A 12,497-nucleotide genomic window follows, 5' to 3' on the forward strand; every position below is an offset into this window, starting at 1 on the left:
CCATTATACAAAGTTAAGGTGAAGAAAAAGGTAGATATTCCTAATAAGTACAGAAATACCTCAGAAAAGTTTAATAGCCTTTAGTGACAGAAATAGTTTACTTCAGAGACTACCATCAATTTTAACCAGTGTAGAAACCAATGTAGGTATTTTAACCAATGTAGAAACAGTGTAAGCATATGAGATTGTGTATTTAAATTTCTCTTCAAGAAATAGAAGCTTTTCATTCATAACCTTTACAAGTAAAAAGAAAAGTAGGGTAAGATAGAACTTAACGCCATTTAAATGGTTAATAAAAATGAAATGTGGTGCTTACTTGTTGTGAAGGATAAAACAAAAACTGAGATAAATATGTAAATTATCTGTACCTGAATTGAGTCTGTACTAGAATTTTTAACATGAGCAATTTTGTGAATTACTGAAGAATTTCCTCATCAATGTTATTTAGATCATATCTACTTCTCATTGCCGTGTTGTATAATCTACCTATACAGGTGCTAAGGATAACCTTTATAGGTACTCCCGGTTGTCCATCCTGGAACTTTCAAGTCAATAAGTCCATGTTATCTCACGCTTATTTTCAATGAAAATTCTTACTATTGTCTTGATCACAGTTAACATAATATAGACATGAATTTATCTAAGTATGGATTGTCAATTTCTCATCAAATAACCTGAATGGTGTCTTTGGTGAATGTTTATCGAATTCAGCAAGTAAAGGAAAAAGAGTATTCCATACTCACAAATTTGCATCTATTCTAAGTTACATTTTATAATAATTTGATAACTCATGATAATTTATAATATGCCATAGGATGAGTGAGAATGACAGTAATATGTTGTCAGTTCTGAAATACATGTGTCTTAAATTTAATTTTTACTATAGTCACATTGGTTAAACCAGCAATAACATTAGCAGGCCTATGAAATTTTGCCAAAATATTCCAAAAAATACCTTTAAATTAATTGTCTAAGATGAATTAGAGCAAAATATCCCAGAGCTAAACTGGTTACATAGTGCCAGTGTCAGGTATCATCTTAAGAAAAAGCATTTGCTATGAGAACTCATTTGAGAATTTTTGGTCTGATAGGATATTTGCACCCTCCCAAATTAAGCTTTGAAGAATGTAGTAACTAATCATGGAAATGAATCTTGGTCTTAGGAGTCTTATCACTGCTGTCAAGTGATAAGATGCATGGGCATATCAAGCGAGTTATAAGAATTCATAAAATTTTGTGAAAAAAAGAGAGACTGTGTGTGTTGAAAATGGGAAGTATATATAAATAATTTTCCTCTAAACCTAAGTCTTTCAAGTTGTGACAAACCATTGTAAATTTATCCAGACTGACTGCTTTGATGTCTCTTCAGTCCAATGGTCTGCTATCTCAGAACACTACAATAATGATCAAAGTAAGGCAGAATGCTCCTCTATTACACTGAGCCCTGGCCTTCAGACCTGCAAAGCCATAGACAAATGCATTGACTTCCCAAGAGAATCTATCATCTTCCCAAATTTTCCAAATTCATAAATCACATTCCTTAATTACATTATTTGTCCTATATACTTGTTTCACTGGTTCCCTAATTTACTATTGAGGAGATGATCTAGGACTTTTAAATAATGTGTGGGTGAAACTGGATTGTATGATATATTTTGTGAATTGGCCTCTCTCTCCCAGCTCCACTGGACCTGATCTGCCATTGCAATTCTCGTTCATTGATTTTTGTAAGCTATGGATTGAATGACAGACTCTGTAATAAAAGTACAAGGTACTATTTCTGCAGCTGCTGAAGATGAGAATCAGCTAGAAAGTACAGGATCACAATGACAGAGGGTGCTGCGGCATGTTTTGGGGTGGTAGTAAACTCTGCTGTGTTATCTTGCAGTCTCATCAAGGAGAATGGGATAAGTAAAAATGTTTAACACTTGGAAAAAGGTGAAATGACATTCTTAGAGTTAAAATATCTGTACAAAGGTAGGTGATAAAACTGCTTTAGCTTCAAACTCATTGAGGCAACACTGGTGCAAGAATTGTTGAAATGTGACTAAGAGCTTATGTGAACCTGGAGATAAAAGATATTTTAAAATATCAAATGGGGCTCAATAAATGTGGAAGCAGAATAATATTTTTGTGCACTCTTACTATATAGTCAGCTGAGTTTTTTCTCAAAAAACAAATCCAGGAACATCACACTTCAATTAATTTTGATGGATTCTTTTGTTTTTTCATTTTTGCTTTTTGCAGAACAGAGATATATGATGGTTTTGTAGCACAGAAGATATGCTCTTCAGTTCTTTCTGTCTTTATGTGCACTCACAAGTCTACCAGTTGAGTTATTCAGGATATTATAGTTACAAATAAGGTAACCAAGAAAATACTGAATTCTATTTTCTACTAAATTAAAATCTCATACATTTCCTAAATGAACAGCAAAGTTACTAATGATAACTTAAACAGTAGAAGTCATTGAAAAAATTAAAACCTACTCTCATGCTGCACAGGATTTTAACCCCCTCAATATTTGATAGTCCTGGTTATCATACTGAAGGATAGAGCATTAACACTTTGACATTTACTTTTGTTCTGAAAGATTCATGCCATTTTGGCAAATTTTTTGTAAAATTGATTGAAGGTGTTAGTTGGACTCTTTACAGTTCCAAAGTTTGGGAAGAGCTGCATTTCCTTCATGACCAAAAGGAAAAAAAGGACAAAAAAGCCACTTTGCAAATATTTAAAACTCCTGCCTCGTCGTCTCTATCCCAAGTCTGAGTTTTTCTGTTTGAGAAAAATCACCCTGTCACCTTGGCTCTGCAGAGGAAGAGATGCCCCTAGAGAGGTTTGCTATTTCTCCTGTCAGGCCGGTATATGAACTTGAATACTAGGGGACTACAATTTTTTTTTGAGATGTAATTGACCTATAGGACTGTATATGTTTAGGGTATAGAGCATAATGAATTTACTTACATATATTAAAAAACAATTACCACAATAAGTTAACATCTGTCATCTTATATGAATACAAAAAATAATGATGTTTCTTTACCTACGATGAGGACTTTTGGGATCTGCTCTCTTAACTTTCAAATATAACATCCAGCAGTGTTACCTATGCTTGTCGCATGGCACATTAAGCATCTAGAACTTAGTTATCTTATACCTAGAAGCTTGTACCTTTTGATCATCTTAATCCAATTCCTCCTATCCCTACCCTGATACTGCCTCTGGTAGCCAGAAATCTGATCTCTTTTTCCATGAGTTTGGAGATTTTTGTTTGTTTTTTAGATTCCACATGTAAATGAAATCATCTATTTGTCTTTGTCTCATTTATTTCACTTAGCATAATAGCCTCAAAGAAAATATATACTATTGAGACTGCAATTTAATTTTCAAGCAATTGATGTGAATCTTTGAACAGTTTCCTAAAATCTTTCATGTGATCAGCTCTTAACTGGAAGTAGTACCACACCTATCTGATTCAGAATCTTCTTAATACTTAAAATACTCAATGATATTCACAACGGCATGCTATTTCTAGCTTCTACAAGTCCTTTGGAGGTAATAAAACAATGTGGCTGGGCTGAATTCTTTCATAAAGCAAATATTCTGTATAACCATATATAGTTTCTTTAGACTCTAAAACTTCTAAAGCTATTTTTAATGAACATCTTTATAAATATTTTATACATCCCTTCATTTTTTTAAAAAATAGTAAATATTTTATTTCATCTTCTGATCTGGAGTCATTTTAGCAATGGTATGGCTGTATTTTATAACAAAATAATATCCACATAAGCTTTCTTTGAAAGTCTAAACCATTTTTGCTTACACTAATTGATCCCAACGCTGGAGTTTTCTGTTTTTAAATTATTTGTTAATCATAGCAACTTAACAGTACTTCTCCCCAGTTAATATTTTATGCTTTGAAACCAAGAGTAGTTTTTATAAAACAAAGAACAGATAGTTGGATTTTTTTTTTTTTAATTTTAGGGCCCTTAGTGATTAAAGAGCTGAGTAGTAAAAATTATTGAATGGTGACTTCTGGAAAGTGGGCTTTACCATAATTTCCTGAGCTCATTCTTGAATAGAAATTTGCTCATTTCCAGGTGACCTGGAAATAAAATATTACAGATTAAACCAATCAACTCAAAAATCTTTAATAGGTTTTATTTGAAAATTCAGAATAATGGAAATTACTCCCTTGAATGTTAATACATCAAATTAGTGAAGTGAAAACAAAATCACTAAGAAGCAAACTGTTAATTGCACAAGAAATTCCAAACATCACTGAGTTGATAGGTACCTTTTTCTATACAACTACCAAGAGTATCATGAAAATGATCCTAATTTGTATATATGCCTAAGATAATAACAATTCCCAAGAGTTATTTTTTTGTTAACAGAATTCAAAAAAGGCAAGAAAACCATGGGGCACCAGTTTTGTGAAATTGGTTTAACAATTAATTACAACCCTGGCCCAGTAATTAAGTGGTCAATCACTTTGTCAGAGTAAGTTCACAGGCACTATGTGGCTCATTTAAATTTGTGATTTTAGAACAGTGAATGAGGCACGATGGGCCAGAAGGGAACACAGATTAGTGAATTAAACAGCAGATGGGCACCTCAGCCAAATAGCACCCCAGCCCTGCTTCAGCTTCGGACTTTGCAGGTTGACTTAAGCAAGTCACTTAACCTCCCTGTCTTTCAAGCGTCTGGCAGCAAAATACCCAATACCTCTGAGAAATGTAGAAAGAAGTTGTTAAAAATAGAGTAAGAAGACCTTTCAAGAACAAACAAAGGAGTTTGGGCTTTGGTGTCTAGATGGTGGCCGAGGGGTGCTGAAACCTTCCCTGGGGCATGGTACAGCATCTCTGTCCCACAGAGGTGAGCGGCAGTCAGAGGAAGGTGGCCCTTGGAGCAGGGCAGAGGAAGAACTTCCGAGAGCCTGACAGGAGCAGTGGCGAGGAGCCCAAAGTGAAAGAAGTGGGTCTGGGAAAGATTTGGGTGAAGGAAGAGTGGCTGGTGATGAGTGTATGAAGAAAGGAAGCGTCCAGGCTTTAAGTCTGGGCCACTAATAAGGTTGTAAGGCCTCTATCCGAGATGAGAAGTATGAGAGAACTTGCAGTTTTGGGGAGGAAGAAACTTCAGGTTAGTATTGGGAACCTTAGTAGGCCTGAAGTGGCAGGACAACGGGGATGTTTAGAATGCAGTTAGAAACACAGACTTCAGAGCCCAGAAAGATTTATCCTTAGCGGTAGAGATTTGGCTGTCTTCGGTGTATGGTTGAAGCCAGAGGAATGAAGAAGATTGCCAAGGGCCAGCAGAAGAAATGAAGAGACTGAGGAGGTACCCTAGGAAACATCATCATAACCGCTAATAAAAATTACACAACTCATGCACGACTGACTATGGAGCACAAAGCAGTGAGTGGAGTCTAGAAGAAATCCAAGATTTTATGTGGGAGACTAGAGATTGTGGTTCCATTAGCAAAAATGAGGAAGTCAGGAAGAGAATGGCATTTGATGGCCAATTTTAGACAAGTTGAAAAGTATTTTCTTTCATTGTCAGCAAATACTGAGGCGTGCTGCTTTTTATCTCAGTTGTTTGCATTTGTCAGTTGTATATTTTTTAAAGACTATCTGATCATCACTGAAAAATGTAGTACCATCTGTTGGAAGGCCACTGGATTGGGAGTCAGAAAGCACTTGTGTTTGGACGCACTATTCATTCAAATTTTTATTAAACATTTGCTATATGCCATGTATTGTGCTAGACACCAGGTTGCACTGGTGAGGTTATCTGCCTCTATGGAGCTTATAAAACAATAAAGAAGACTGGGTAGTCAAATACACACAAATAAATATGTAAATGCAAGCATACGAAGTACTTTTAAAGAGCAGATGTAGGATGTGTGTGACTATAAAACATGAGGACCTCTCCTAAAATGAGAGTCAGGTAAGGGTTGTTTTTTTTTTTTAAGAAATAATGTTGAGGTCTGATAAAAGAGGTGGTAGCAAAGAGAGAGGACAGTTTTCCAGGAAGAGAGAACAGCATGTGTGAAGGGCTGGCAATAGGAAACATGGTCATTTTGAATTTCTGAGAGAAGGCAATATGGGTGGAGTGGAGAGGATAAAGTAAAAGAGCCTTTGAATGGGTCTAATTTATACAAGATTTCATAGTCTGTCTTCACATACTTGTTCTGGACAAGAAATGATTGAGTCTGTACCACAGTGATAGTGAAGAAGGAAAGAAATGGACTAATTTGTATGGCATTTAAAAGGTAGTGTCAACAGGACTTGAAAGATTGTATAGGAGGGGTGGGATGAGGGAGTCGGAGTCAAAGGTGAATCTCAGGTTTCTTTCTGGTTTGTGAAACCAACTCAATGACGTTGCCGTTCACCAGGATGGAACTCTGGAAGAGCAAATGGTCAGTGGTGGTAGAACTTCATAAACTCAGTTTAAGGTGTGTTGGGTTCAAGATGAATTTGAAATACCTAAATATAGATTCCAAAGTAGGCATTGACCCACAGACATGGAGAAAAGGACTAGAAAAGAGGGAATAATTTGGGAGTCATTGGGCTATAAATGCAATTTAAAACACTTGTAGAAATACGATGTATGGTGAGATAAGGACCTCAAATGGAGTCTTTAAAAGGAATGGAAACATTTCAAGTCCAGGTAGAAAAAAGTAACATGGCAAATGAGAGTGAGATTATGAGCTCAGATAATTGGTAAGAACAGGAGCAGAGAGGTGAAAGGAGGGGATTTCAAGATGGAGGGAAGGAGTAGAAAGGTCTGTGCCTTTGGGGGTGCCTATAATCTCCATACTTATGTGCTAAGGAGATGATGCTTGTCTGCCTATCTCAGAGCATTGTTGTGATGATCAGATCTGGTAATGCTTGAGAAATGTTGAAATCAATTGTTTTATTACATAATTACTCTCAGTTCCCAGAAGTTTTTTGTTTTAAGCACAGGGACCATTCACACACTTACCTCAGTTGTCCAGACCCCCTTGAGAATAATAATGGAGCCCCAAAATATGATTCAAACATGGTAACATTCCTGGTTCTTTTGCTTAATTGCATGGGAAGTGATTACACCCAGAATCTGGAACATCCTTTCCACTTCCTATTCTCTCCTGCCTTTCACCTGGAAACCTGGATGTCCCCAGAAACCACTTTGGGACCTGTGGGTATAGGCTTGAGCACCTCAATTCTGTAAATAAAACTGCGGGGTTATCAGTTCCCTGTGATTAAATGGCTAACTAAGGGATGAAAGAATATTCTGCTATTCAGAGAATGCTGTACTGGTCCACTCATGCATCACTCAGATGTAATTAGTGATACATCACAAGTTACCCCACTTTGATTTCTAGAGTGGCCATTACCTGATACCCAGGGAAGTGGGAAGTCTAGATGGTAGCAGCCCCTCCCTATGGAACACAGGCATCCAGGCACCCAGCACAGTGATGTGTCTTCACCTCTTTGCAATGAGTAGAGCTAACTAGCACCAAAGCCTCACTCTTCCTCTAGGTTGTGGCCACAGGTCCAACCACAATACACTACTCTGTACAAATGATTCACTTCCAGCCTTCTGCTTTCCCTTCAGGAGCCAGCTGTCATGTGCTGCCCATGACTCACTCAAGCTCCTTTGCCCCAGGGAAAGAAGCACTCTAAAGATTCCTGAGTTCCAGGGCCTCCTAAGCCAAGATAATCATGTTGCTTTTATGATGATGCAGCACAGAAGCATCCTGGCTAATTCCCACTTGCTGTCCTGCCAACTAAAGCACCATCATTTCTGAGCAGAAGATCTAAAAGAGACAGCAGTTTGCATTGCTATGATTACACAAGACAAAAATTAAGCCAGTTGTAGCATGCAAGCTATTGAAGAGCTACTGAGCATCTCCACAGTGGTTCAGAGTGAGAGATGGCCATATACACCAAGGTTCCTAATTCTACATGATGCTTATGAGGGAAGGCAGACGTTCAGACACTTCAGAAAGTCACTCTGAACTTCTCACACTGCAAACTGAGTCTTAGCCTAGTGAACTTCTACCAAGGGCACTGATCTTAGTTGACATTGTTGTCTAAACTGTAGTTTTTCCTACTAGCCATATAGCATACTAAAAAATCTGTTAGCTTTAAACAAGGATTGAATATGAAGAGGAAGTTTGGGTAGTCAGATTTTCTAATCTCATTTTCTGAGTGCCTCTACACCAATGTCCTTTATACTCTAGAATTGAGTCAGCTGTCATGTGTTTTTGCCAAATGCTCATACTGTTGAGGCCACAGGCAGATGAATCATTTACTGCCTAACTAAATTCAGCTAAAATGTGCCATTGGCAGCATCCCTATTGCGGAATTATTCCCCGCTACTTCGGTCAGTATATTTGATGTATTATAGATGCTCATCAATCAAACAAACAAGGGCAAGAAATGTTTGATATGTGTGTAGGAGCTAATAAACCCTATGCTATTGTTTTCCTTAATATAAATGAAAGTTAAAAGTTAACTAAAGTTAGCTAAACATGAAATCTAATCTATGTCATTTTTGTTGTTATTGACCTTGACATTATTAGCAAACATTTTGTGAGGTAGCTTCACAGAGTCTCAGTGAAGTCAAGTTAGGTTTACAGAACATTTATTAAAACAGGAAGATCATAACTTGGAGTTCTGAAAATGAAGGTAAATATTTAAGTTTGGTTAAAATTTGTTTAATGAAGATTGATTAATTAAAATGAAAACTGATTGCTTTTAATTAATGAACTAAAACCAGACCAGCTTTTTCTGTGATGAAGAGTAGTCTCAGTAAGATAGAATGGAAGTAACTTAAGATTTCTCCAGTTTATTTTCAGCGACTTAAGTGTCACAATGTTCTTAAAATTCAATAAAATTTTATTTTAAAAATATTTCATGCATTACTTTCATTAGTAAGACAGTAGTGTTTTGAAATCAAAAGGATATTAATATCAATTGATCAAATTCACAAACTTATTAAGCATCTGTTTTATAAAAGGTATTACTTAAAGCTTTTTAGAGGATACAAAGAAATAACATATCTTTTGCCCACAGGGAGCTTTTAAATTTAACTAGTAAGACAGGTTACACAGTGAACAATGTTTAATAACAATGTTAAACAAATAATAATTTCATTTAACTAAAGTTGTCATGATATATAGCATGTGCTTCATTGCCAAGGGAATGATACCCTTGTCATTCAAAAGCAGGAAAGAATACTTGAGGCAGATGTAATCCAAAAAGAATTTGGCCAATAGGTAGGATTTGAGCCAAGCCAACTATTAATAATTTTACCAAATGTGGGCCAAGAATAGAAATAAGTCATGTTTGGTGTTAGAGTTGACAGCTTTGGGGAAGACTGTTTATCTAAATGGCAGTTATAGGGCTGGTGTCCTCTTTTGTAGAGTTGGTTGAACTGAATGGCAAAAAAAATGCAAATATGTAAAGATAAATGTCTCAATGCAAGGTTTCCTCTCTACCCTGAAGATAGACATAAATTTGTTAATGATTAAGAAAAAATTGTTCACAAACTCAACCATGTTGATGAGGGGTTTAAGAATTAATTATACAAATACAGGCTTGACCTTGCAGATTAACTGTTGTTTTCTAACAGGTGAAATGTAGCAGTGCTTCCCAAATTTGAATGTGCTCAGGAATTACCTGAGGGTCCTGCTAAAATGCAGATTCTGAGCCCATAGGTCTGGAGTAGGACCAGAGAATCTGTGTTTCTAACAGCCTCCCAGGATAGGTAAATGACATTTGGTTGGCACTTTGAGCAACAAAGTTGTAAAGAGAATAACCCCATTCTCCGTGTGGGATGTGTCTTAATTGGTAGTATTGTGTTCAATGAAAGTAGTAATATTATTAGAGTAATATTTTATATGGCTTTTGTCCTTTATTTTCACCCAACCCTATCTATCTTTGCCTTTAGCACGAAAGCAAGAGATTATCAAAGTCACTGAACAACTGATTGAAGCTATCAACAATGGGGACTTTGAAGCATACACGTGAGTAGAAGCACCTATGTTTTGCTTTCTTGCATACAGCAAAGTATTTTCTATCTGAATGCATTCTTCGGTGTACTGAAATTCATGTATATTAAGCCCCAGGCTTGATATGTCAATAATATCTTATTTCAAGTTACAAATGATTTAAGTGATCCCAGGAAAGAAAGAAATGTATTTAAGATTTCAGAGACAGAAGACAAGACTTCTAGTATGAGGATTGGGAATTTGTCAAAATACAGAACGGCAACCACCCCACCCCTCCATATAAAGGAAGGCAGTCTAGGCAGAGCAATCCATGAGAGCAAAGACACAAGAAACAGGAAAGCACCTAAAAAGTGCATTTCGGTTTAAGAAATGGTTTGCTTTACAGTTCTGCGGAGGTGCTGGTACAGAGAAAGAGATTAAGAGGTGACACCAGGCAACCTTCTCCCTCTTCAGCCAGCGCACCACAAGTTTATCTTCATCTCTTTTATGAGTTTTCTCTTAAGTAAGATTTTATTTAAAGAAGGGGTTCTAATGCTTAATTTAAAGTTGGTAAACTACTGGATCATAGGGTACATAAAGGAAGTCACTTCAATCAAATAACACTTAAGCATTCAAATAAATAGGGCATGTAGGCTTATCGCACAAAGTATGTGGGTCAGTAAGTAGCTATTTGGGTAGAGATAAAAACCTAAGCCTTCCCCTTAACACCATACAGGGGAGTTCCTCTTGAATGAAAGAGTTAATTGCTAAAGAGAGATTGAATCTGATCTCTTGTTGGAAAGATCTTTCTAAGTTTAAAAGCAGATGAGGTGATCACAAATGAGATAAAGTGATCAGGCCACGTAAATAGATGAAACTTGTATAATTTAATGAAAAAAGCCAAAATAAAACTAAGAGACAAACAGAAAAATACTTGCAAAACATGTCAGAGGTTAATTTATATTCAGTGGATAAGATCAAATAGTAAAAAAATAGGTAAAGGACATGAACTATCAGCAAAAAATATGCCCAGGCCCACTAATTAAGTATATGCAAGTTTGAATGCAACAGCATTTTCGGCTAATTAGATCAGCAGGAGTACAAACCCTGCTGACGATCAGAGAGGTGCAGGTACTACAGGATGATGCTGACATTCTTCCACCCCTGCGTGAAGTATAAATGGAGGCAGACTTTCACGGTGGTGGTGGTGGCCGGGGCTGATGGGTTAGCTAGTTATTTTATATCACCAGAAAGGGTTTATAAAAGTTCAAATTACTTTAATCCTATAACTACTTATAAAAATTTAACATGAGCTTAGATTTTTTAATCTAAAACATGGACAAAAATTATGAACAAAGATATTTACTGAAGCAATATTCATAATAGTGAAAAACTAGAGATTTACATATGCAACATGATAACCATTAAGTAATCTGTGGTGCGTTTAGTAGAGTGCATGTTTATGCAGAGTCTCTAGAAATCTGGCAAAATACTTATGATGCATTCACTGAGGATAAAGCAGGATATAAAAGTATGTGTACATCATTATTCCAACTACCTAAGAGTGCAATAAAAATGGAATGAGATATGCCAAACTGATTCTAAAAAGGAAAAAAAAAAACATTGCCCCTAGGAGATGAAATTATGTGTGAATTTTTTTCCTGCTTCTTTCCAACTTTTATATAATAAGAAGGTAATACTTTTATGATAAAATAGCATGCCAAATATAAAATATGTAAGAGAGGAACTAAATGTACAAACTAAATTAAATCCAGGACTGCTTCTCATAAACTGTGTGTGACTATACATACAAACACATGCATATACACCTGTAAGTACATGTGTGTATCAACTCTTTAACGTGACCTCATAAAGTATATTTGGAATGAAAGAAATGGAGTTTAAAAGAACATTCCTTGTTGTCAGAGACAGGTTCCCTGGCAAACAGTTTAGAACTCATGCCGTCACCCTGCTCTCTTTGTTTCTTTTTACTGATACAACTTTGTTAGACTCATGAGTCCAGAAACACAATACTCTCTTTAAAAAAAAGATATTTTGAAAGAGCACTCTCCTATAGAATGGTAAAAAGTGTGTTTGGGTGGTATCTAGGCAAATGTGCCTTATTTCCTTTATTTTCAGACAGTTTAACATTAGGGTATTTTAAATAATGCAATTCTTTGGAATCACATCAGTTCACTAATTCCCTTGCCTATAAGGCCTGTAATCTGGCCAGATTTTGTACATTCAGGCCCAGGGGTAATCTGACAGGCCTTCCATTTGGGAGCTTGTGGGATGGTAGAATGTACTGGTAAAGCTCTGTCATCTGGTGCTTAGAACACCTGTTGAGAGCGCACATGTGCACACAAACACATATGTCATGTGGTGGCCTTGTGAATCTTTTAACCCAAAACCTGTGACAGGAGATACATACATATACACATACACAGGAGAGAGAAAGAAAAGTGTAACAGGTTTTCAAGTATATTGACTCTCTAGATGCTGGGGTAAA

The 12,497-nt window shown here is 36.3% G+C and overlaps 1 protein-coding gene across 35 annotated transcripts in view; it reads left to right on the forward strand.

Annotated features, from left to right (window-relative positions):
• Positions 1 to 12,497, forward strand: part of CAMK2D (calcium/calmodulin dependent protein kinase II delta) — a 308,632-nt gene that overhangs the window by 288,291 nt on the left and 7,844 nt on the right. For all 35 annotated transcript variants that reach the window (XM_073237126.1, XM_073237125.1, XM_037001121.2 and 32 more), the window contains one exon: positions 9,949 to 10,024. In XM_073237126.1, coding sequence (XP_073093227.1) covers positions 9,949 to 10,024 — 76 coding nt within the window. The remainder of the gene's footprint in view (positions 1 to 9,948; positions 10,025 to 12,497) is intronic.

This window comes from Manis javanica, chromosome 5, assembly GCF_040802235.1.
Source record: "Manis javanica isolate MJ-LG chromosome 5, MJ_LKY, whole genome shotgun sequence".
Classification (NCBI taxonomy): Eukaryota; Metazoa; Chordata; class Mammalia; order Pholidota; family Manidae; genus Manis; species Manis javanica.